Source organism: Mobula birostris, chromosome 18, assembly GCF_030028105.1.
Source record: "Mobula birostris isolate sMobBir1 chromosome 18, sMobBir1.hap1, whole genome shotgun sequence".
Taxonomy (NCBI): Eukaryota; Metazoa; Chordata; class Chondrichthyes; order Myliobatiformes; family Myliobatidae; genus Mobula; species Mobula birostris.
Genome location: NC_092387.1, coordinates 18,320,058 through 18,344,243, shown reverse-complemented (window position 1 = coordinate 18,344,243; position 24,186 = coordinate 18,320,058). Strand labels below are relative to the sequence as shown.

At 47.6% G+C, this 24,186-nt stretch overlaps 1 protein-coding gene across 7 annotated transcripts in view; it reads right to left on the bottom strand.

The window, feature by feature from the left end:
- Nucleotides 1-24,186, bottom strand: part of LOC140211985 (AP-3 complex subunit beta-2) — a 168,041-nt gene that overhangs the window by 116,886 nt on the left and 26,969 nt on the right. For 4 of the 7 annotated variants that reach the window (XM_072282298.1, XM_072282299.1, XM_072282300.1 and 1 more), the window contains exon 2: nucleotides 1,353-1,428. In XM_072282298.1, the coding sequence (XP_072138399.1) occupies nucleotides 1,353-1,428 (76 nt within the window). Of the gene's footprint in view, nucleotides 1-1,352; nucleotides 1,429-13,239; nucleotides 14,062-24,186 lie in introns of those variants that run through there. The other 3 variants (XM_072282295.1, XM_072282296.1, XM_072282297.1) reach the window with 1 other exon arrangement.

Here is a 24,186-nt window from a genome sequence, read left to right as displayed (position 1 = left end):
TATAGTCAATAAACCGCATCCTGACATAGGTACTTGCATTGGCCAGGTGATCCAAGGCCACGTGGAGAGCCATTGAGATCGCATCTGCTGTAGACCTATGATGGCCATTGCAGTGAGTCCAGGTCCTTCAGAGGCAGGTGTTGATTCTAGCCATGACCAACCTCTTAAAGCATATCATCACAGATGTGAGTGCTACTGGACGCTAGTTGTTAAGGCAGCTCACACTGCTCTTCTTGGGCACTGGTATAATTGTTGCCCTGTTGAAGCAGGTGGGAACTTCCGGCCGTAGCAATGAGAGATTGAGAATGTCCTTGAATGCCCCCGCCAGTTGATTAGCACAGGTTTTCAGAGCCTTACCAGGTACTCCATCGGGCCCTGCCGCCTTGCAAGGGTTCACCTGACAGTCTGATGTCGGCCTCCGAAACAGAGGTCACAGGGTCACTGGGTGGTGCAGGGATCCTCATAACTGTGGTTTTATTCTCCCTCTCAAAGCGTGCATAAAAGGCTTTGAGCTCACTTGGTAGTGAAGCATCACTGCCATTTGTGCCATTGGATTTTGCTTTGTAGGAAGTAATGTCCTGTCAACCCTGCCAGAGTTATCGTGCATCCAATCTCGCCTCAACCTTGTTCAGAATAGTTCCTTTGCTCTTGAAATAGCCCTCCGCAAGTCAGACCCGGTTTTCTTATACAGAAGGTTTACAGAGAACAGAGTTTACGGTAAAACAAAAAATAACATCCAGTGAGTGGCAGTTCTGTGGGTGAAAACTCCTTGTTAATGAGAGAGGTCAGAGGAGAACGGCCAGATAGTTTAAGCTGACAGGAAGGTGGCAATAACTCAAATAACCATGCATTACAAGTGGTGTGCAGAGATCGTCTCTAAATGCACAACACATTGAACCTTGAAGTAGATGGGTTATGGCAGCAGATGACCACAAGCAAACACTCGGTGGGCAATTTATTAAGTACAGGAGATACCTAATAAAGTAGCACTGAGTGTCCTTGTGAAGGAAGAAAGCAGCAAACGTTCACCAGGTTGGACCCATGAGGATATATTATACAGAACAGACCTCTCGTACACTTTTTCCATTAAAGAAAAATGAGAGGTCATTTCACTGGTAGGGTACAAATGTCTTGAGGCTCCAGACAATAGATGTGGTGTTAGTGATTGTCTTGTCTGGGGAGCCTGAAATCAGAGGTCACAGTTCTGGGAAGAAGGATCCATCCATTCAGAATTGAATAGGGAGTGAATCCTCGGAACTAGGGTGTGGCGCTCAGTAAATTGCACCATTTTTAGCCATTGGTTATGGCCAAATAAGTAGCATAAAGATTGATTATTGATGCCTCAAACTCACCGCTACAATCCTCTTCATCGCCTCCAGCTTCAGCGAGTCCTTATTGCTGTCCAGCATCTCCTTCAGGTCATCGTGTCTGGGGACAGTGAAACCCAAATTAGTTTCCCTGAAACTGCTCGGCCTCGCAGAGGGGTCACCTACCATCACAACCACACCACGTAAACCACACTCCATCTGCAGGGAAGGAAATCGCAGCCCGACCCCAAGCGCACATCGGCGGATGTGCTCACTCATAAACACTCCTTGGCCTTCAGGTCACAGCCCTCACTCGGGTGGGGGCTAGAAAACGCAGATCCTCCTAATGGGAAGGAGTGCCTCCTACGAGCTGGGCAAGGCCGGATAGCTGGTCTTACCCCCCACCCAGGGTCACCCTGGAATCTTACACTGCCTCGTTTCATATTTCCCCAACTCAACACAGGTGTCCCACAGTCGCATTTTGGTTTCTGTATGGTATTATGTATATGTGAAAAGGCAGGAGGTAGGATGGGTTAGACGTCCCAGTGTGTAAGGGTAGGGGAAAGGCAATATTTTTAACCCCTCCCAGAGAACAACACAGCCCTAAAACAAACACGTCCCAACAAACTGGTGCAGACGAAACCCAGACCCTCACCCTCACTTTCCCCAATCCCTCTTGTTCCAGTATTGACTTCACTTCAAACAAGCTTCACATTGGGAAACTGTTTAAAGTTGCCATATCAGACCATAAGACATAGGAGCAGTATTAGGCTATTTGGTCCATTGAGTCTGTTCTACCATTCGATCATGGCTGATTTATTTTCCCTTTCAACCTCTGCCTTTGTTGCATAATCTCTGACACTCTTACTAATCAAGAACCTATCAACTCTAATTTACCCATACCAATGACTTGGCATCCACAGCCTGTAGCAATAAATTCCGCATCGATTCACCAACCCCTGGCTAAAGAAATTCCTCATCTCTACTCTAAAGGGACATCTTTCTATTCTGAAGCTGTGCCCTCTGGTCCTAGACCTTCCCACGACTAGAAACATGCTCTGCACGTCCACTCTATCTGGGTCTTTCAATATTCCCTCCTCATTCTTCTAATCTCCAGCGAACGCAGGCCCAGGGCCTTTCATTCCTGGGATCATTTCTGTAAACCTCCTCAGAATCCTCTCCACAGTCAACACATCCTTTCTTAGATACGGGGCACAAATCTCGTGAGCCAGCCCTCTGAGAAAGCAAATGTGGACGAAGGAATTCACTGTCGTCATTTTGGCTGTTTGACTTGGCACTTCAAGATGAACCAGACTGCAGAGAGCTGACCTCCTGTACATTTCTGAGACCTTTCCCAGGCTCTTTGAGGCGGTGGAGAGGCACCAAGTGTCACCACAAAATCAACCAACTCCACTGGCAAGGTAAATGAACCGACATCAGTGGGTCCTCCTGCCCTGGCAACCCCCATAGCTCTGAAAGGCGGGTCATAATACGTCTCACATCGCACTCCCAAACAGACGTTGTAGCAAGGAATTACGGGCAAGGTCAGAGGAACAGTTCTCAAAGCCTCTGTGCAAAAACGGTATCATCTTCACAAACTCACGAGAATCCCTGGAAAAGGAACAACTTGGGCTGGTAACGAGAAGCTGGAGGTATGTTCACGGGGAGCGGAAGGAGCTTTCTACCTGCCCACCTGATGCAATCAATCCCATCTGTGGCAGTCTACAGATCCCCCTTTGGCCTCAGAGCGCACTGAGCCTTCATCTCCGGGATGACACTCAATCTCAGTCATACAGCATAGAGACAGGCCCTTCGGCCCAACAGAACTGTACTAGCTCAGATGCCCATCCAAGTCAGTCTCTTCTGCCAACATTTAGTCCGTATCCCGCTAAGCCCTTCCTATCCATATATCTGTCCAACTGCCTTTTACAAGTTGTCAGTGTACCCTGCCTCAACCACTTCCTCTGCCAGTTTATTCCAAATACGGACCATCCTGTGAGGTTAAATAAAAGTTGCCCCTCAGCTTCCTATAAAAACTTTCTCCTCATCTTAAACCTATACCCTCTGGTTCCTAATTCCCTAACCCTGGGAAAAAGATTGAATGTATTCACCCTAACTATGCCCCTCATGATTTTATACACCTCTATAAGATCACCTCTCAGTCTCCTATGCTTCAATCAAGTCCTAACCTGTTCAGCCTCTCCCTATAACTCAGCTTCTCGAGTCCTGGTAACATCCTTGTCATTTTTTTTCTACCCCATTTCCTGTATAATCACATTTCCTATAGCACAGTGATCAAAGCTGAACACTATACTCCAAGTGCAGCCATGCTGACGTCTTGTACAATTGCAACATGACCTTCCAACCTCTATATTCAGCGCCTTGATTGGTGCAGGCCGGCATGCCAAAAGCCTCCTTCACCACCTTCTCTACAAGTGACTCCACTTTCAAGGAACTGTGTATTTGTACTTATTGGTCCCTCTGTTGTATAACACTCTCCTGGGCCCCATTACTCTAGTCCAGCCTTGATTTGACTTTCCAAAATCCAACACCTTGTACTTCTCCAAATTAAACTACATTTGCCATTCCTTGGCCCAATTACCAGCTGATCAAGAGCCTCTGTAATTTTTGATAACTTTCTTCACTGTTAACGATACCATTTTTAGGTCATTTGAGGTAGAACAGAACTACAGGCACACTATGAAATTTAGTAGACAAGAACAATTACCTGCAAATCAGCTAGCTGTCAGAGACTGTCTAACCAAAGGAATAACTCAGGGTAGTCAGCTGAAAAATTAAATAAAAATCCCATGATATCATATCAGTGTGACACCACCAGCTATTGCATTTCGTAAACCACTCTGCAGTAGCGTCCTGTTGCAATCCTGCCTGAGCCAGATACATCAGCTCAGTGAGTCATACCCTCGACAGGCATGGGGTCAGGCAAATAACGTCTGCTGGAACATCAGACACAGCCTCCACTCTTGATGCAGTCCCTCCCCTACTCCGGCAGGGCCTCCAATCAGGGACAGAGTTGCCGCTGTTCTTCTGAACGGGCACGGTCTACCTTTGGAAAGGGATCTCCCCACCAATGCTAGATACCTGATTTCTGGAGTTCAGCAGGAAGGTGACAGGAGGGACAAGAATCCGTGGGTGAGAAGCACTGGAGATACCAGAGAGAATGCACGCGGTCACAGGAAGACCATGTACACTCCATACAAGCAGCACCCGAGGACAGGATTGAACTCAGGGCCTGGCATTGTGAGGCAGCAGCTCCATCAACTGTGCCACAGCAACCCACAGTTCAAAGTTAATTTATTATCAAAGTATATACACGGCACCATATACAACCCTGAGATTTGTTTTCTTGCGGACACACTCAGTAAATCCATGAACCATAATAGGATCAATGAAAAACCGTAACCAACAAGGTGGACCCAATTTCCCTCGGGATCAATAAAGTATGTCTATCTATCTATCTAACCAGTGAGAAAAAGACAACAAACCATACAAATATAAAAAGGGAAAAAAAAATAACAAATAAATAAATGATAAATAGCAAGAACATGAGATGAAGAGTCCTTGACAGCGAATCCATAGGTTGTGGGAATAGTTCAATGATGGGGCAAGCGATGTTGAGTGAAGTTATCTCCTTTGGTTCCAGCGCTTTAGTGATTCAAATGCTTGTCATATTCAAATGCAGATTCCAACCATCCTTTGGGTAAAAATAACTCCTCTTCACATCCTCTCTGAGCCTCTTACCCTAAACCAACGTCCTCTAGTTTTTGCTGTCAACCTGACAGGACAGAAAATAAGTGCTTGGTTGCAGAAGGAACGTTGCCCAAAAAGTTCACTGCCAGATCCTAGTCGAGCTTTGCCTTGTAAGAAGATGTTTATTGAGGCCAGGGTTTAGCGTCACTCCTCTCAGTCCTACAGTGGGAGGCTGGAAGACATGGTGGATTTGTCTTCTTTGTAATGGAGGAAGCTGGTGGGGGTCGGGGGCGGTGTTTGATGGAGGTACAGAAAATTATGAAGGCCATTGAGAGAGGAGACATTAAGTAAGAGATGCCCAAGACTGGAGGGTATCAGTTGAAGGCATCGAATACCAGATTCAGATGTTTATTGTTAAATGCACAAGGGTGCAATGAAATTCCTTACTTGTGTGAAGCTTACAGTGTCGCAAGTACACATGCCAGCAATAAATGTGACGACAGAGTGGTGCAGACTGCCATGCAAAGAGAATTAAGGTGCTAATAACAGAGTAACTGACAGAGGTCGAGCTTAGAGTCTGAGAGTGAGGTGGCACCAGCAAGAAGGGGATAGGAAAGAGGAACTGGTTCTGAGGTCCAATAGCAGTGAGGAGGGGATCCGAGGAAGAAACTTCCACACAGAGGGTGGATGTAACCTAGACCGCACTGACAAGGCAGTGGAGGCAGAGACTGACACGACAGTTAAGAAGCATCTGGGCAAGCACTTGAATTGACAAGGAATATTCTCAAGCAGTGAGGTTATACTGCAACTGTACAGAGCACAGGTGAGGCCGCTTCTGGAATTCTGCGTGCAGTCCTGGCCTCCGTCCTTAAGGAAAGATATACTGGCTTTGTAGACAGTTTACCGGGCTGATTCTGGAGATGAAAGGGTTATAGCCTAAGAGAAGAGATTGAGTCAGCTGGGACCACATTCCTAAACTTCAGAAGAATGAGCAGAGATCTTAGAGAAGCATATAAGATTATGAAAGATATAGTAGGCAGAAAAATGTTTCCACTGGTGTGAACAAGGGGACATCGCCTCAAGATTCATGGGAATAGATTTAGGATGGAGATTAATGAATCTGTGGAATTCTCTGCCCAATGAAGCAGTGGAGGCTATCTCATTAAATATATTTAAGATGAAGTTGGAGTCCATAGCCAGATCAGCCATCATCTTATTGAATGGCAGAGCAGGCTCGATGGGCCAGATGGACGATTCCTGCTCCTAGTTCTTATGTTTTTATTGGTTGTACTCCTCACCCCTCTGTAAGTTTGTGACACTTGTCCAACATCACAATCACCGATCTGATGACTGACTTGAATCTCTACTGACCACCAATGCAGCAGAAACCACTCCTCCCCCACCCCGTGGGCTCCAACTGCCAATCACACAGCCAAGAGCCAATCACAGACACTGGGCTCCCCTCACCAATCGCCAGGAGCCTATCTGCCTGAACTCCCCTAGCAACCGTTGCCACAGGTCCTCCACTTTAACAATCAGTCTCAGACCCCAACCCTTCCAACCCTCACCCTCACTCAGCTCCTTCATGGAGCCACACTGAGACTGCCCAATGCCCCCTCGCTTGCCCTGCCCATGTGGGTGAATAGAGAAAGTCCTGCGATTATGCAAGGTCTCCGAATCTGCAGTGGGCTGGGTGAAGGCAGTGAGGTATCACACTGAACTTGAACTTGGAGATTGAGAGTGGGTCCTGCTCGGTCCAGTCAGGACAACATGGTATTGCTGACTACCCTGGTGTTTACTGAACCCAGCTCACACACTCACCTCAGCTTGTTGCAAAGCATTTAAGATTAAATTGCAAATAGCCGCTGTGGAGAGGGGCCCCCAGGCCTCGAGTCACCTGGTGTCACTGGCACAGAGCCTTGTCTGCCCTGTCAACATTATTCAACAGCCAGACAGTACATACCCCCACTTCTGAATCTGTAATTGATCTCACTGTTATAGATACCAAGGAGTGGAAAAAGGTAACACAGCTGTGTGAAACGCTGCAGTGTTCATGATACCCAACACCAAACATTAATAATGGATGTGATACCCATGGAAAGATGCACACCAGAGCCAAGCACTCAAACACCTCATTGTCAGTGGTAGCTAAGACAGTACACCACTGCGGATCCAGCACAGAAAGGAAGCCAACGCCCTGAAATTAAGTGAGGAACTGCTGCCCAGCTTTGGTCCAGCCCGGCTGTCTTCATTCTGTCTAGATAGGTCCCACAGTACCAGACTGGTTCCTGAGATGGTGGGGTTGATCTACAAGGAGCTATTATAAGATATAGGAGCAGAATTCGGCCCCTTGCCCTACTGTCTGTTCCACCACTCAATCATGGCTCTCAACCCCATTCTCCCATCTTGTGCCCCTAACACAACCGCCTTAACAATCAAGAACCTGTCTATCTCTATCTTAAATGCACCCAATGACTTGACCATTTGTGGTATTTGAATTCCACACAATCACTACCCACTGGCTGAAGAAACTCCTCCTCATCTCCGTTCTAACTGGACCTCCTTTTATCCTGAGCCTGAGCCCTTGCGCCCAAGGCTCTCCCACTAATGGAGATGTTCTCTCCACATCCACACCACAGGTCCTCTTAGGATGGGGCTGACGTTTAGGAAAATGAAAAGCAATCTCATTGAAACAGTCAACCTTTTTACGTGCCTATATGGGTTAAAATGCCCAGGGTGTTGAGAGCCATCTAACAACTAGAGGTCCTTCATACAGGACAGAGATGAGAAGGATTTTCTTCACCCACAGAGCAGTAGGTCTTTAGATTCCTCTGTTTTTCTGAATATATTGAAGCTAGAGAGAGGGGTTTGGATATTATGGGGTTGGTGTAGAAAGTGGCAGTGGGGTAAATGAGCCATGATGTGGAATGACACAGCAATGGCAAAGGGCTGAATGGTTCAGTCTAGTTTGCACATGTCTCAAGTTCCTTGGGGAGAAACCAGGAGTCTCTGTCAGGGGAAGGGCCAAATTCGAAGGAGGTGCTGAAAATTACCAAACCATTTTGACGGAGTGAATGAGCTGGTTTCTTGGGGGCAGGGAGGTCAGTCATAGGACACACTAAGTTTAAGGACATTAGTAGAAAGAAAAGGACAGCAACAAGAAGACATTTAATAAGATCTGGGGGAGATGGACGTCGGTCACCATAGACAGGCAGAAGAACAACTTTCAAAAGGAATAAAACCATAAAATGGAAAATAAGGGGAAAAATGTTCTTCATTGACTACAGCTCAACATTCAACACTACCATCACCTCAAAACTAATCACTAAACTCCAAGACCAGGGCCTCAATATATCCTTCTGCAACTGGATCCTCGATTTCTTCACATGCAGACCCGATTTAGTTCGGACTGACGACAACATTTCTTCCACAATCACCATCAACGCAAAGCTCTGTGCTTAGCCCCTGCTCTACTCACTTGATATTTATGACTGTGTGTCTAAGCACAGCTCCAATACCATTTTAAGTTTGCTGATGACACCACTGTTATTGGTGACAAATTGCAATATAGGAGTGAGATTGAAAATCTGGTTGAATGGTGCCACAACAATAACCTTTCACTCAACGCCATCAAAACCAAAGGGCTGATTATTGACTGCAGGAGGACAAAAATCGGAGGTCCATCAGCCAGTTCTCATTAGGGGATTGGAGATAAGAGAGCATCAGTAACTTTATCTTCATTGGCGTTATCATTTCAGAGGACCTGTCCTTGGGCCAGGATGTAACTGCCATTACGAAGAAGGCATGACAGTATAAGTTTGCCTAGATTCAGCATGTCATCCAAAACTCTGACAAACTTCTATAGATCTACAGTGGTGAGTATCCTGCCTGGCTGTATTGCATCCTGCTACGGAAACACCAGTGCCCAAGAACAGAAAAGCCTACAAAACATGATGGATACAGCCCAGTCCATCACAGGTAAAGTCTTTTGCACCATTGAGCACATCTACAAGGAGTGCTACTACAAGGAAGCAGCATCCGTCATCAAGGACCCCCACCATCCAGGCCATGTTCCCTTCTCTCTGCTGTCATCACGAAGGTGGCACAGGAGCCTTAGGTCCCACACCACCAGGTTCAGGGACAGTTATTATCCCTCAACCACCAGACTCCAGAATCAGAGTGGATAATCTCACTCACCACAACACATGCTGATCCCTGAACACAGCCTGTAGACTCACTTTCAAGAACCCTACAAGTCATGGTCCCAGTATCATTTATCATCACCATTGTTTTTTTCGAATTTGCAAAGTTTGTCTTCTTTTGCACATCGGTTGTTTGTCAGTCTTTGTGTGTAGTTTTTCATTGATGTTATTGTATTTCTTTCTTCTACTTCGGTTCCTTAAGGTTGTTATATCCAGGAGGGGTAATGGGGACAAGCTCCCACTACCTATTAAATGCTCTCAATGGCCTCTGACAACCAAGCGTAGCTCCTGGCCTTCACATGTGGCATAGATACCGAGAACAGCGGAACTGTCCTACTGACAGAAGAAGGGGCAAAGGTGCATTACTGGCGCCTTAACAGATGGGGCTCATCAGCCACGGTTGGCTGCTCACCTAGGAGAGGGAAAACTCTGATCTCAAACCTCCACTGCCTTGCGGCTATACCTACTCAAGGGGGAAGCTTCGGGAGTAAACCCTGGGAGAAAAATCCGGAGCTGGAGTCCCTAAGGCAGTCTTGCATTGAGTTCAAAGCTGACTGGCAACTCCTGCGACACTGCTGGTGCCAAACTGTGTCCATCTCTGCTGTTCCCTTGGGTTCATCAGATGCGTGGAGGGGGGAGCTCGCTACGTGCTCTCCATATTGAACTACCCTGGCTTGCGTATTTAGACAGCTCGGACACAACATTCATGGTCAACCCTGACCAACAGAGGCCTCACTCACTCACCGTGAATGCCTGCAAGAAAAGTAATCTCACAGCTAGCACAGAACAAAGAGCTGAAAGGACTTACGAACGCTGTCTCCACCCAATGCTTTTGCCTTTGTGTTAGTACCCGAAGCTTTGTCTATCTAACTACAGCCAGGAATTTTACTTTGGACTTGACAAACAACCGTCTTGGGCAAGATATGTGACCTTTGACTGAGAATCTGTGCTGATACTGTGGGAATCAGTCCCGCACTGACCTTGGCACTCTGCACGCCTTCACCCCCACACTCACTATGTGCAAAGTAAATACCACCAGCAAAACCACTTCAGAAAGTCAGTATTCCTTCCTGCAGAACAGCTTCCAGTAGAACGGCTCTCCTCTGGGTAAGCTCTCCCGGACTGAAACGAGCACCCAGGTCTGTGTTGGCCTGGGTCGATGCGGCCCTGCTTCCTCACCCCCACACTGTGACTCTTACACCCCCCTATCCCACTCTTCCTCAGCTCTCAAAGGATCCATTACCTTGGCAACAACTGTGCAGCTATGTAGAGAGGGGCGGGGGGTACCGTGATGCCCCGATGTCTGGCCAACCACTCCCCAATGCTCCAATAGAGTCCCATGCCACGAGTGCCCCTACTCCACCGCAATGGTGGCAATGTCTGAGTTAAACTCCCGGATCAGGAATCCAGAGGCTGGGCCAACAACTCTGTGCCAGAGTTCAAATCCCACAGCGGCAGTTGTGGAATTACTGTAGAGTTTGTGATATACAACAGATTCCCATCAAAGCTTGACTGGAGCACTGATGTACTTTGGGAGAGGAAGGCGGCTATCCCTGTGGAGTGGTCTGTATTGCCCTCCAATCCCTCCTAGTATGGTTGACTTGAGAAATAATGTTCCTTGATGGGGTTATCAGAGGTGGGCCATAAATACTGGCAATGACAGACCCTGGAAGATGGAAGAATAAATAAGACACAGTGTCTCTGAGATCAGGGTGTTTGATGCTTCCATCTTCCAACAGCAAAGAGTAGGTTAGAATGGGATTGTAGAAGGGTCTGCAGGGAGAACATGCAAACTCCACACAGACAGCACTCTGAGATTGGGATCGAACCCTGGTCTCGGTAGCTATGACATAGGGATTGTGCCACCATGCCATCACATCAGGCAGACACACAGAATTAATGAGGCAGCCTCAGCGTATCATCTGCAGCTGAGATGATGGAGCTCTCCATGTTCCCAACTCCTGCTCGATAGTCAATCAACAAAGAGTTCAAAAGGAAATTGATTTTGCTGATACTCATGGGATCCTGCGTGCGCATGCAAGCTGGTACACGGATAGATTTAGATTTATTCATAACCACGTGTGCTGGCTGGTGGTGTAGTAGCATCTACACCGGACTCCGAGGCGAGTGGTCCTGGGTTCGAATCCGGCCAGCTCCTTGCACGCTTCCCATCCATGCTGGGTTGAGCTGGGCCTCGTAAAAAACACACAAAAGCTAAAGAAACAGTGAGGTTGCCGCCAGCTGCGCCACAGGGCGTGGTGAGGAGCAACGACAATTAATGATATGTACATTGAAATATACAACGTCACGCAGATTAACAAATCTATAGGAAAGATTTAGAGGGCCATGGGCCAGACACCTTGGTCAACGTGGGCAAACTCGGCTAAAGGGCCTGTTTCTATGTATGACGCTATCACTCATAAACCCACTAACTAATTTGCTGTAGAATATTGTGCAAACTCCACGGGCCAGATCCACTGCATTCCCTCAGAGATGGGGAACAGGTTTCATACTGGGCTGCCTGTGGTCCAGCCGAGTCACTGTTCATTCAGAGCGCCTGCTCCTACTCAGTGACACAGAGCCCAAGCGATAAACAAACAGCTGGGGAAAGATGGCAGGCCGAGTGGCCTCTGAGGAGTCAGAGGGGTGGCCGGTGGATCAGGTGGAGACCCTACAGTAGGGCAGAGATCCCAGCTCCACTCTGCTTCACCACCAATCCAGCTGGTTGGCATGAAGCAGTGGGCCAAGAAACTTGCACCAACCCTTAGGTCTTCACAGTTCAGTAATTGCTTGGGAGACTGTCACTCTCAGCCAACTCACACACAGCAAAGCCCCTGCAACATAACATGGTCATTTGACGACTCAGGGACTGTACTCATTGGAGTTTAGGAGGAGGAGAGGGGGACTGAATCGCATTGAAACTTGTTGAATATTGAAAGGTCTGCATAGAGTGGATGTATAAAGGATGTTCCCAATAGTGGGGAGAATCTAGTGCCAGAGGGCACAGCCTCAGAATTGAGAGAAGTCCATTTAGAACAAAAATGAGGAAAAATTTCTTTAGCCAGAGGGTGGGGAATCAGATGGCTGTGCAAGCCAAGTCTTTATGCATATTTAAGGCAGAGGTTGACAGATTCTGGATTAGTAAGGGTGTCAAAGGTTATAGGGAAAAAGCAGGAGAATGGGGTTGAGAGGGATAATAAATCAGCCATGATGGAATGGCAGAGAAGACTCGATGGGCCAATTGGCCTGATTTTGCTCCAATATTTTATGGTCTTATGGTAATGGACAGGAAATCTGTTTAAGGCGGTAGTTTGATTGGGCATTCAGGACATTCTCTCCCCTGTTCTCATTAAACCCTGGGTCACAAGACAATTCCCTTTCACTTGACAGCCAACATTGACTCCACAGAGTCCAAGAAGATACAGAGGAACTTGGGGCACTCTGACTCACACACATCACTGAAACCAAACACTGATTCCGGGGGAGAGGGGCTCATTGAAACCCGACGGATACTGAAAGGCCTGGATAGTGAAGAAGAAGAGGATGTAGGTGAACCCAGAACACAAGAGCACAGCCTTTGGAACAAAGAGGAGGAGGAGGAGGAACAGCCAGAGGTTGGTGAATCTGTGGAATTCATTGCTGTGCAGTCCAAGGCACTGGGTATATTTAGGGCACGGATTGATAGGTTATTGATTGGTAAAAGGGTTAAGGGTTATGAGAAGGTAAGAGTTTGTGGCAAAAAAGTCATGGTTGAATGGCAGAATAGATACAATGGGCCAAATGGCCTAATTCTGTTCTTATATCATGTGGTGTTGAGTCGAGAGCTACTATGCTAGTCCCTTGGGAAAGGGAGGGGGAGGGGTAGTGTGGGGGTAAAGGGGGTAGGGAAGGAGGAGAGGGAGAGAGGGTGAGGGTGGAGAGAGAGGGTGGGGGAAGAGAGGGGGTGAGAAAGAAGGGAGGAAATGAGGAAAAGAAAAACACATACGGACACCCCCCCCCCACCTAAGTGTGCTCCCTACCGGAAGGGTATTGCAGAGCCTGTTTCGACCGTGTCCTGGTGCTGGCCTTGGCCTTGGCCCTGGTGCTCGGGCTCTGGTGGGCTCCTCAGCAGCCTCAGCTCATCAGGCTGCACCGCGCTGTACCAGGTCTGCGGTCCGCCCTCCGGACTCAGCACCGGGCTGCGGCTCTCCTCGGGGCACAGTGGCTTCAGTAGGCCAGCTGTCACCGGCAGCTGCAGCAGCCTCTGCATCGGCTTCATTCCCTGCAGCCCCCCAACCCTCGGTCAGACCCCAGCGCCACGGGGTCCCTGTCACCGCAGCCCAGGGCAGTGCTCCTCCCGATCCCTCTCAGGGGCTCCGATCCTCCCCGGTCCTGCTCGTCTCTCAGCGACTGATCACCCTCTGTTCTCACAGATCTCACCAACACCACACGTGTCTGCGTGAAACTCTGTCTCTGCCTCTCCCTTATCTGTGTGTTTCTCTGCAAGTACCTCTCCCACTGTCTTCCTGCCTGTGTGTGTGTCTGTGTGTCTCTCTCCCTTTATACTTGTCTCTATTTGCCTCTCTCTCTAACCCTCCTGTTTGTGTGTGTGTCTGTGCCTGTACGTCTGTGTGCGTGTCTGCATGCCTGTGTGTGCGCTGTGTATGTGCTCGCGTATATGTCTGTCTCTATGCCTGTGTATGTGTGTGTGTGCGCGCGTATGTGTATGTCTCTATGCGTGTGTGTGTGTGTGTATATATGTGTATCACCCACAGCCCCTGCCCCTGCCCCGGAGCAGCTCCTCCCTCGCTGCTCTCTAAACCTGTTTCAGCCTCCCAGCCACGTTTACAGCCTCGGCTCTCGCTTCGCCGGCAGCTCTGTCCCACTGACGTGTGAGTCAGCACCCGGCGGCCGGCCGGCCCGCCTACCAGCCTACCAAGCCGCCTCACGTCACAGCACAGCAGTCCCGAGTGGGAAATGTTACACTCGATCCCGATCTACCGACAGGATCCGGCTCCCTTCCTCCCAGTGACCCTCCCCACCCCCCTCCAAATCCTTCTCGCTCCTCTCCCTTCTCCTCATTACCCCTTCAAGCCTCCATCCATTCCCCCTCCTCCTATTCAGCACCACCCCGACTCTCCCACTCTCAACTCTGACCTCGCCCACCTCCCATAGCCTAAACTCCTGACCTCTCCCACCCATCACTCTGTTCCCTCCAATTCCCCCTCCTCATCGCCTCTCCCTCCACCACTCTCTGTCCATCTCCCAACTCCCAACACCACATCCCTCCACAGAAGCCCATGTCTCCCCTCCTCTTCCAACTATTCCTCATCAACCCCACCTCCTCCCTCGCCAACCTGAATCCACCAGCCCACCTCCCAGTGTCAAAGGGTTTGCTTCCAATATCTCGGGAGGTTCCCTAACACCAGTTGCCTTATCAGCCTAGTCTCAATCCCAAGGATGCCACCAATTTTGGGGGGGGGGGCATGTTGGGGATGTCTTCCCATTTCAGTACACCTGTGTGTGCTTCAGCAATCAGCCAAGGGGTCCTGGGGGGGATGGGCACCTCTCACTTTGAACAGTCAACTGCCTCCAACTAAACCATCCGCAAGGTCGAACTGGTTACCTGAGCCTTAACCTCCCAACAAGGTTTGAAAGACATGGATAGGAAAGATTCAGTGGGATATGGGCCAAATACAGGCAACTTGGTCGGCCTGGAAGAGTTGGGCCAAATGGCCTGCCTCTATATTGTATGAGTCTAAAACTCAAGGGTTTCCAAACTGGGGTCCATAAATCCCTTGCTTAATGGTGTTGGTCCATGACATAAAAAAGATCGGGAACCCATGCTCTAGATGAAGGTATCTACAAAGACCAGAACTTAAAGTCACTTATTATCCTGGCGATGAGCGATACTCTGTTGAATAATCACCCAAATGAATAGTTTTTGGCAAGGCTAACCCAGTCATGTAGTAAATTAAATGCTCCTTTGTGAGGATTGTAGAAACACCTCTGACATTTGATAAATAAACTCAACTTATATCAGTGCTCTCAACAGAAAATTTTAAATCATTTTTCAGGATGCAGTTATCCTTGGCAAAGCCAGCATTTAGACCATTAAGACATAGGAGAAGAATTAGGCCATTTAGCCCATTGAGCATGCTCCGCCAATCCATCATGGCTGATCCCAGATCACACTCAACCCCACACACCTGCCTTCTCGCCATATCTTTGATGCCCTGACCAATCCGAAAACGATCAACTTCTGCCTTAAATATACCCACAGACTTGGCCTCCACTGCTGCCTGTGGCAGAGCATTCTACAGATTCACCACTCACTGGTTAAAAAAATTCCTCCTTACCTCTGTTCTAAAGGGTCATCCCTCAATTTTGAGGCTGTGCCCTCAAGTTCTAAATACCCCCACCATAGGAAACATCCTCTCCACATCCTCCCTAGTCCTTTCAAGATTTGGTAGGTTTCATCCCGCCCAGCAATCTCCCGGATTAATCCAAGCCTAATTACAGGGCAATTTACATGGTAGGTCTTTGGACTGTGGGAGGAAACCAGAGCACCAGGAGGAAACCCACGTGGTCACGAGGAGAATGTACGAACTCCTTACAGACAGTGGCAGGAATTGAACCCACGTCGCTGTACTGTAAGGCATTGTGTTAACCACTATGCTACTGTGCTGGCCATAGATTATTTATTTACTGGGATATTATTCTATGCTCTAAAACAAACTGCTGGATGAACTCAGTGGGTCCGGTAGTATCGGCGGAAGCAGAAGGATGGCTGACAGTTCAGATCGAGATGCAGACTCGGTACTGAGAAAGTACACTCCTACAGCTGTTTTTTTAAAGCAGAAGTCGAACAAAGGTCTCGCCTCAGGGGCACAGAAAGTCGGCATCATGTTGGAGATGGCAAAGAGCAACATGAGACCTTTAGACAATTAGACCTGACAGGTCTCTCAGAAGACGCAGGGTTACGGTTGGGTCAGGAGTAATAGATTGTGTTATGCTTGGTAATTCTATCACAGGGAGCACAAGTTTAGCTAGTTCACCGGAAAATTCAAGGAATGTTACACAGAGGATCTGAACACTGTCGTTAGACAGTGGCCAATACAGGTTGAAGAAAAATCTGCACTTCTTATAAAACTAGAAATGACATAGCTCGGAAGAGAAAAATATTAGAGCAGATGTCTCTGACTAGAAATTGAATTAGAGTAGCACAGTGAGGTTACACCATCTACAGGATCTAAAACTGAGGTATCACAGAGTCACACCACAAGGCCATTCAGCCTATCGAGTCCATGCTGACCATTGACCACCCAGCTACACTAATCCCACTTTATTCGCATTACATTCCCATCAACCCCCCCATTCACCTACACATGAGGGGGAATTTAAAGAGGATGATTACACAACCACATCTTTGGGATGTGGGAGGAAACCAGAGCACCAGAAGTGAAATGCACTCAATCACAGAGCTTGCAAACTCCACACAGCCAGCAGTCGAATCAGGGATCGAACCGGAGTCAGCAGAGCTGTGAAGCCTCAGTTCTACCAGTTGTGGTGCAGCTGTTATTACATACTGCAGGATAAAATGCGGAAAACTGAATGCAACAGACAGAGCCAAGCACTGCCACAACTTGCTTCAAGCAGGCTTCAATTACACCAGTGCCTAAGAAGAACTTGGTAACCTGCCTCAATGACTATCATCCAGCAGCACTTGCATCCACTGTGAAGAAGTGTTTTGAGACATATCAACTCCTGCCTGAGAACTGACTTGGATCCACTCCAATTAGCCTACCATCACGTCAGGTCAACAACAGATGCCATTTCACTGGCTTTTCATTCAAATCCTGGAACATCTGGACAGTGAAGATACACACATCAGGATGCTCTTCATTGGCTACAGCTCGGCATTCAATACTATCATCCCCTCAAAACTAATCAATAAGCTTCAAGACCTTGGCCACAATACTTCTTTGTGCAAATGGATCCTCAGTTTCCTCACTTGTAGACCCCAGTCAGTTTGGATTGGCGACATCTCCTCCACAATCTCCATCAGCACCAGTGCACCACAAGGCTGTGTGATTAGCCCCCAGCTCTATTCACTTTATACTTAGGACTGTGAAGCTATGCAGAGCTCCAACGCCATATTTAAGTTTGCCAATGACACCACTGTTTTTGGCCAAATCAAGGGTGGTGACGAATCAGCAGATAGGAGGGAGATTGAAAATCTGGCTGAGTGGTGCCACCACAACAACCTCTCACTCAATCCAGCAAAACCGAGGAGCCGATAATTGACTTCAGGAGGAGGCAACTGAAGGTCTATGCGCAAGTCCTCTTTGGGGGATTTGAAGTGGAGAGGGTCAGCAACTTTGAATACCTCGGTGTTATCATTTCAGAGGATCTTTCCTGGGCCCTCCCCACCATTAAGCACATCTACATGGAGCATTCTCACAGGAAAGCAGCATCCATCATCAGGGACCCCTACCAGCCAGAGAGAATGCTCTCTTCTCACTGTTGCCATCAGGAAGGTGGTGCAGAAGCCTCAGGACTCACCCCACCAGGTTCAGGAACAGTTATTGTCCATCAGCCACCAGGCTCTTGAACCAAAGGGTTCAAGGTAACTTCACTTGCCCCATCACTGAACTGTTCCCAGAACCTATAGACTCACTTTCAAGGACTCCTGCTCTCATGTTCTCATTGTGTACTGCTTATTTATTTATTTACTTACTTTCTCTTTCATACTCACACCATTTGTTGTCCTTTGTACACTGGTTGCTTGTCCTTCCTGTTGGGTGGGGTCTTTCATCTTCATCTCATTATTTCATGCTCTCCTTATTTATTGCTATTTATTTATATTTGCATTTGCACAGTTTGTTGTCTTCTGGACACAGGTTGATCTATCATTGATCCTTTTATAGCTGCTATTCTATAGATCTGCTGAGTATGCCCACAGGAAAATGAATCTCAGGGTAATATATGGTGACATATATGTACTTTGATAATAACATTTACTTTGACCTTTCAACTTCATTGTATTTCTTGCTATTACTGTGAATGCCTGCCAGAAAACAAATCTCAGGGTTGTATATGGTGTATTTTGATAATAAGTTTACTTTGAACCAGGTCGAATGGTAGCCCTGTGTCCCTGCCCCCTAGAGACCACGATATCAGAGGATATTACTGAACTAGTGACCTGTGTGGGCACGTGGCCAAGTGGTTAAGGAATTCGACTAGCGATCTGAAGGTCGTGAGTTCGAGCCCCAGCTGAGGAAGCGTGTTGTGTCCTTGAGCAAGGCACTTAATCACACATTGCTCTGTGACGACACTGGTGCCAAGCTGTATGGGTCCTAATGCTCTTCCCTTGGACAACACTGGTGTCATGGAGAGGGGAGACTTGTAGCATGGGCAACTGCTGGTCTTCCATACAACCTTGCCCAGGCCTGCGCCCTGGAGAGTGAAGACTTTCCAGGCGCAGATCCATAGTCTCGCAAGACTAACCAATGCCTTTTTTTTTAATGATCTGGGATGGGTCATTTGTCTTCTGAGGAACTGGACAGGCTTTCATCGCCTTATGTTTAAAATAGTGAGAGGGATTTATTTGAAACACTAGACCATGAAGGGTGTTGACAGGATGGGTTTGCAGGGGATGGTTGGTCTCGTGGGACAATCTAGAACAAGGAGCGAGGTTATCACTGTTTAAAAATAAGTGGCCTCACTTTGCACTGAGGTGAGATGAGATGAAATACTTTCCCAGAGAGATCATTAGCCTTGTGAATAGCAAACAGAGATGGAGGCAGAGTCTTTGAATAGATTTAAGACAGGATATTATTGGTACATGAGTAAGTGAAAATTAATGTACTATAAGATCATAAGATATAAGAGCAGAATTAGGCCACTCAGTCCAGAGACTGCTCTGCCATCCCATCATGGCCGATTTATTAGTCCTCCCGACACCGTTGTCCTGCTTTCTCCCTGTAACGTTTGATGCCCATACTAATCAAGAACCTATCAATCTCCACTTTAAATATACACAATAATTTGGCCTCCACAGCTGTCAGTGGCGATGAATTCCACAGATTCACCACCCTCTGGCTAAAGAAATGCCTCCTCATCTCTGTTCTAAAGTGGGGGGGGGTATTCTGAGGCTGTGTCCTCTGGTCTGAGACTCCCCCACAATAGATTAATAGTCTGGTTTATTACTGTCATGTGTATCGAAATGCAGCCAACCAGGATGAACATTCCACATGTAAATACAGTGCAGTGGAAAAAAGAAAACAAAATGCAGTTAGAGAGAGTGCAGTGCAGGCAGACAAATAAAGTGCAAGGGCCACAACGAGGTAGATTGGGAGATCAAGTCTTCCTCTCTACCGTACAAAAGGTCTATACAAGAGCAGGATTGAAGCTGCCTTTGAGAATGGTCACACACGTCTCCAAGTTCTGCATCTTCTGCCCACCCGGGGAAGGGAGAGGGGGACTGTGGTGGGGGGGTCCTTGATTATGTCTGTTGCTTTCCCAAAGTAGCAGGAAGCGTAGTTGGAATCAATAGGGAGAAGGTTATGTTTACAGGATGTCCTTGAAAAGCGGGGCTGAGAGCATGAAAGGTTACCACGTACAGATGGATTAGAGATTATTCCCAGTAGCTGCAGAGAGGAGTACATCACTGGCACATCGCTCCTCACCATCAGGAGTATCTACAGCAGGTACTGCTTCGAAAAGGCAACATCCATCAAAAGATCCCCACCATCCAGACTACGACATCTTCTCATAGCAGGGGGTACAGGAGCCTGAAGTCCCATATCACCAGGTTCAAGCACAGCTACTCTCCTCAACCATTCGGTTCTTGAACCAACTGGCACAACCCTAATCACTACCTCAGCATAGTAACACAAGGACCACTTTGAGGTAAATGGACCTTTTTAGTTCCAATTGTGTTCTTTTGTGTATTATTTATATTCGATTTAGGCTTTTCTCGTGAGTTCCACTTACATAATGTACTGTGATGCTGCTGCAAGTAAGTTTTTCACTGCACCTCTGCATGTGCACTTGTGCACATGGCAATAAATTCAACTTTGACTTTGAGATCAGACACGATCTTGTTTAATGCCAGGATGAACTCAAGCGGCCAAGTGGCCTAACTCCTGCTCCTAACTAGAATGTTCAGAAACAGCCAATAGGAAGAGGAGAATCCAAGAACATTCTCATCCTCAGTGGAGAGAGAGAAGAGGTGAAACACTTATGGTCAGGTGCTGACCCTCTTATGCTTTCTCCGAGACCTTTACCGTGGAAACCAGTCCCAGTCAATTCCATTCACTCTGCATGATATTAAAAAGAGGCTGAGATCACTGGATACAGTAAAGGCTATACCACCAGTAGAAGCAGCCGGCAATTTTACTGCATATCCGTGCTCCAAAACCAACTGTACCTCTAGTTCCAGTACAGTTACAACACTGACACCCATGGGACACTGAGCAGAATTGCCCAATTAAGTCCTGTGCATTACAAGGAGGACACCTCCAATCCAGCTAATTACAACCTAGTCTATCTACCCCAACTCATCTAAGCCAGGCAGGGTGACCTTGTACAGTCCAAACAAGAGCACTCACTATCTGAAGACTGGGTTTGATATTGTCAGGTCCACTCGCTTCCAGATCTCATCTCAGCCTTGGTCCAAAACATGAATCAGAGAGCTGAGGTCCAGCATCATTGGAGAAGCCCAGACGAAGAGTCTCAACCCAAAATATCAACTGTGCATTTCCCTCCACAGATGCTACCTGACCTACTGAGTTCCTTCAGCAGTCAATAATGTCCTAGAATTCTACAGCTCTGTTCAAGATGGTACTGAGCTATCTCCATCATGGTCATGGCTCAGAGTTAGATTTTGTTTAGGCTCATCAGGATGTTTTTTTGGGACAGACAGGGGAGTTAGGAGGCAGGCTAGGGTTTAGACAGAGATGTGGAGGAGTTAGAGGTCAGGCCAGAGTCTAGGCCTCAGCTCCACTTTCGAAGGTCAGCCATGGGGATGTGTGACAAAGGACATCTGTGGAAGTGAAGCTGGCAAACAATGTGGATAAGGACCAGAGAGGACGAGCACTGGATCACTGTGAGTGGGTCCTGGGATCAGATGTCCACGTGAGCAGGAGGCATGCTGGCCAGTGACCCACTAGGTTGGCATGTCGGCAAGACCTGAGAGACTGACGTGTGACTGACAGACTGGGTGCTTCATGCACCCTGCTGTGCTCATCAATCTCATCAACTTTGCATCTAACTTCCACTCTGTCCTTAAATTCACTTGGTCTATTTCTGACACCGTTCTTGCCTTTCTTGATCTCTCTGCCTACCAATATATTTTATAAACCTACCAATACTCACAGCGCTACCTCTTCCCACCCTGTCTCCTGTAGATATGTGATTCCCATTTCTCAGTTCCTTCGTCTCTGCTGTATCGGTTCACAGGATGAGGCTTTCCTTTCCAGGACATCAGAAATGCCCTTCTTCTTCAAAGAACAGGATTTCCCTTCCTCTACCATTGATGATGCCCTCACCTACATCTCCTCCATTTCCCGGACATCCACGCTCAACCCATTGACCCGCTTGTCCTCACCTACCACCCCATAAGCCATCTACCATCAAACACATCTTTACCTCCCCCTACTCTCCACTTTCCACAGAGTTCGCTCCCCCCCCCCGTGATTCCTTTGTCTATTTGTCCCTCCTCACTAATCTCCCTCCTGGCACTTATCCCTGCAAGCAACAGAAGTTCCAACCTGCCCATTTACCTCCTTCTTCACATCCATTCAGGGCCCCAAATTGTCCTTCCAGGTGAGGCAACACTTCACCTGCTAATCTGTTGGGGTCGTCTATTCTACTTGGTCCTCCCGATGTGGCCTCCTCTATATTGGTGAGACCCAGCATAGATTGGCTCAATTTTGTTGAGTACCTTCAGTCCATCCACAAAAAATCTGGATTTCCCCGTGGCCAACTAATTTAGTTCCCCATTTCCGTTCTGACATGTCAGTCCATGACCTCCTCTTCTCCCATGATGAGGCCACTCTCAGGTTGGAGGAGCAACATCTCATATTCTTCCCCTAGTCTGATGGCACAATCATCAATTTCTTCAGCTTCTGGTAATTTTCCTCCTCCCCTTTCCCTCTTCTTCAATTCCCCACTCTGGCCTCTTACCTCTTCTCCTCACCTGACTATCATCTATTTCTGGTACTCGTCCTCCTACCCTTTCTCCCATAGTCCACTCTCCTATCCTATCAGATTCCTTTTTCTTCAGCACTTTACCTTTTCCGCCTATCACCTCCCAGCTTCTGACTGCATCTGCTCTCCTCCACCCACTTGGCTTCACCTATTACCTCCTTCTCCTCCCCCCCACCTTCATATTTCTGGCATCTTCCCCCTTCCTTTCCAGTCCTGATGAAGGGTCTTAGCCTGAAACATATTTATTCATTTCAATAGATGCCACCTAGCCTGTGTGTGTTGGCTGGGAAACCTGCTGTGAACAATTCTCTGCAGCCGCGAGTTCCTGCTAACTACAGCTCACTGCTGCCACCTGCTGCCAGGATCACCAATTGCACAAGGACCACTTCATACACAGCCCTGAGATACAACTTTTGCAGGCGTGAATCCAATAACCATAATAGAATTAGTGAAAGACCACACCACCAGGGCAGACAACCGGTGTGCAAAAAACAACAAACTGTGTAACTACAAAAAGGAAAAAAACATAAATAAGCAATATATATCAAGAACATGAGATGAAGAGATTTTGAAAGTGGCAACATTTCAATGAAGTTGAGTGAAGTTACTCTCTCTGAGCCAAGAGCCTGATTGTTGAGGGGTAACAACTGTTCCTGAACCTGGTGGTGTGGGTCTTGAGGCTCCTGTACCACCTTTCTGACGGCAGCAGTGAGGCCCGTGCAGTGGGGGCCCCTGTTGATGGATGCTGCTTTCCTGCAACAACAGTCCATGTAGATGTGTTTTATGGTGGGGAGGGCTTGGCCTGTGATGGACAGGGATGTATCCACTACATTTTGTAGGATTTTCCATTCATGGGCATTGGTGTTTCCAAACCAGGTTGTGATATGGCCGGTCAATATACTCCACCAAACATCTACAGAAATTTGTCAAAGTTTTAGATATCATGCTGAAGCTTTGTAAGCTTGTAAGGAAGTAGAAGTGCTCCTATGCTTTCTTTGTAATTGCACTTAAATGCTGGACCCAGGACAGGCCCACTCAACCATACTTTCAATCTTCTTCCAATATGGGCTAGTTTCTCTGAAACGTCAGAGGCTGCAAAACTCATACAATTATAAGAGCTGACCGTCTTTTTCTTGGGTTGAAATGTCAAATACTAGAGGGCATGCATTTAAGGTGAGAGTGGGAACGTTTAAAGGAGATGTGTGGGAGAAGTTTTTTTTTTACACAGAGTGGTGGGTGTCTGAGCTGCTGGGGTAAGTTAATATGAAGGAGCTTAAGAGGCTTTTAGATCAGCACACATCCTCCAAGAGGAGCACAGCCTTGGCATAGGGTTTGGAGGCTGGCGTGCCTCAATGACCCAGAGAGCGATGCTGGCTGGAGTCAGGGTTTTGTGCTTTGGCTCTTGGTAGGGTCACCCATGCCAAACAGGTCAAAGGATAGAGGCCAGACTAAGAGTGGTCCACTAGTCCTCCAGGTTTGGGGGTTCAGTTTAGGGCTAACAACTCTGATGGGTAAAACAAAACTGAAGAATCCTCCTACATCTGAGTGCGACGGTATTCCTGTCTCCCCACCTGGAACTTGCAAGACTTACAGTGGTGAAAACAGAGAGGAAGCTACTGACAGGATGAAGGAAGCCCTGAACACCGCCAGAGATGGAGGACCTTCATTGTAGCCGCAAACGCCAGTGAGGTAATGGGCAGTACGGTGAGAGGTAAGCACATGAACATCTAAAAGCCTCTTAAACACCATCAATGATCTTCACCCATCAGCAT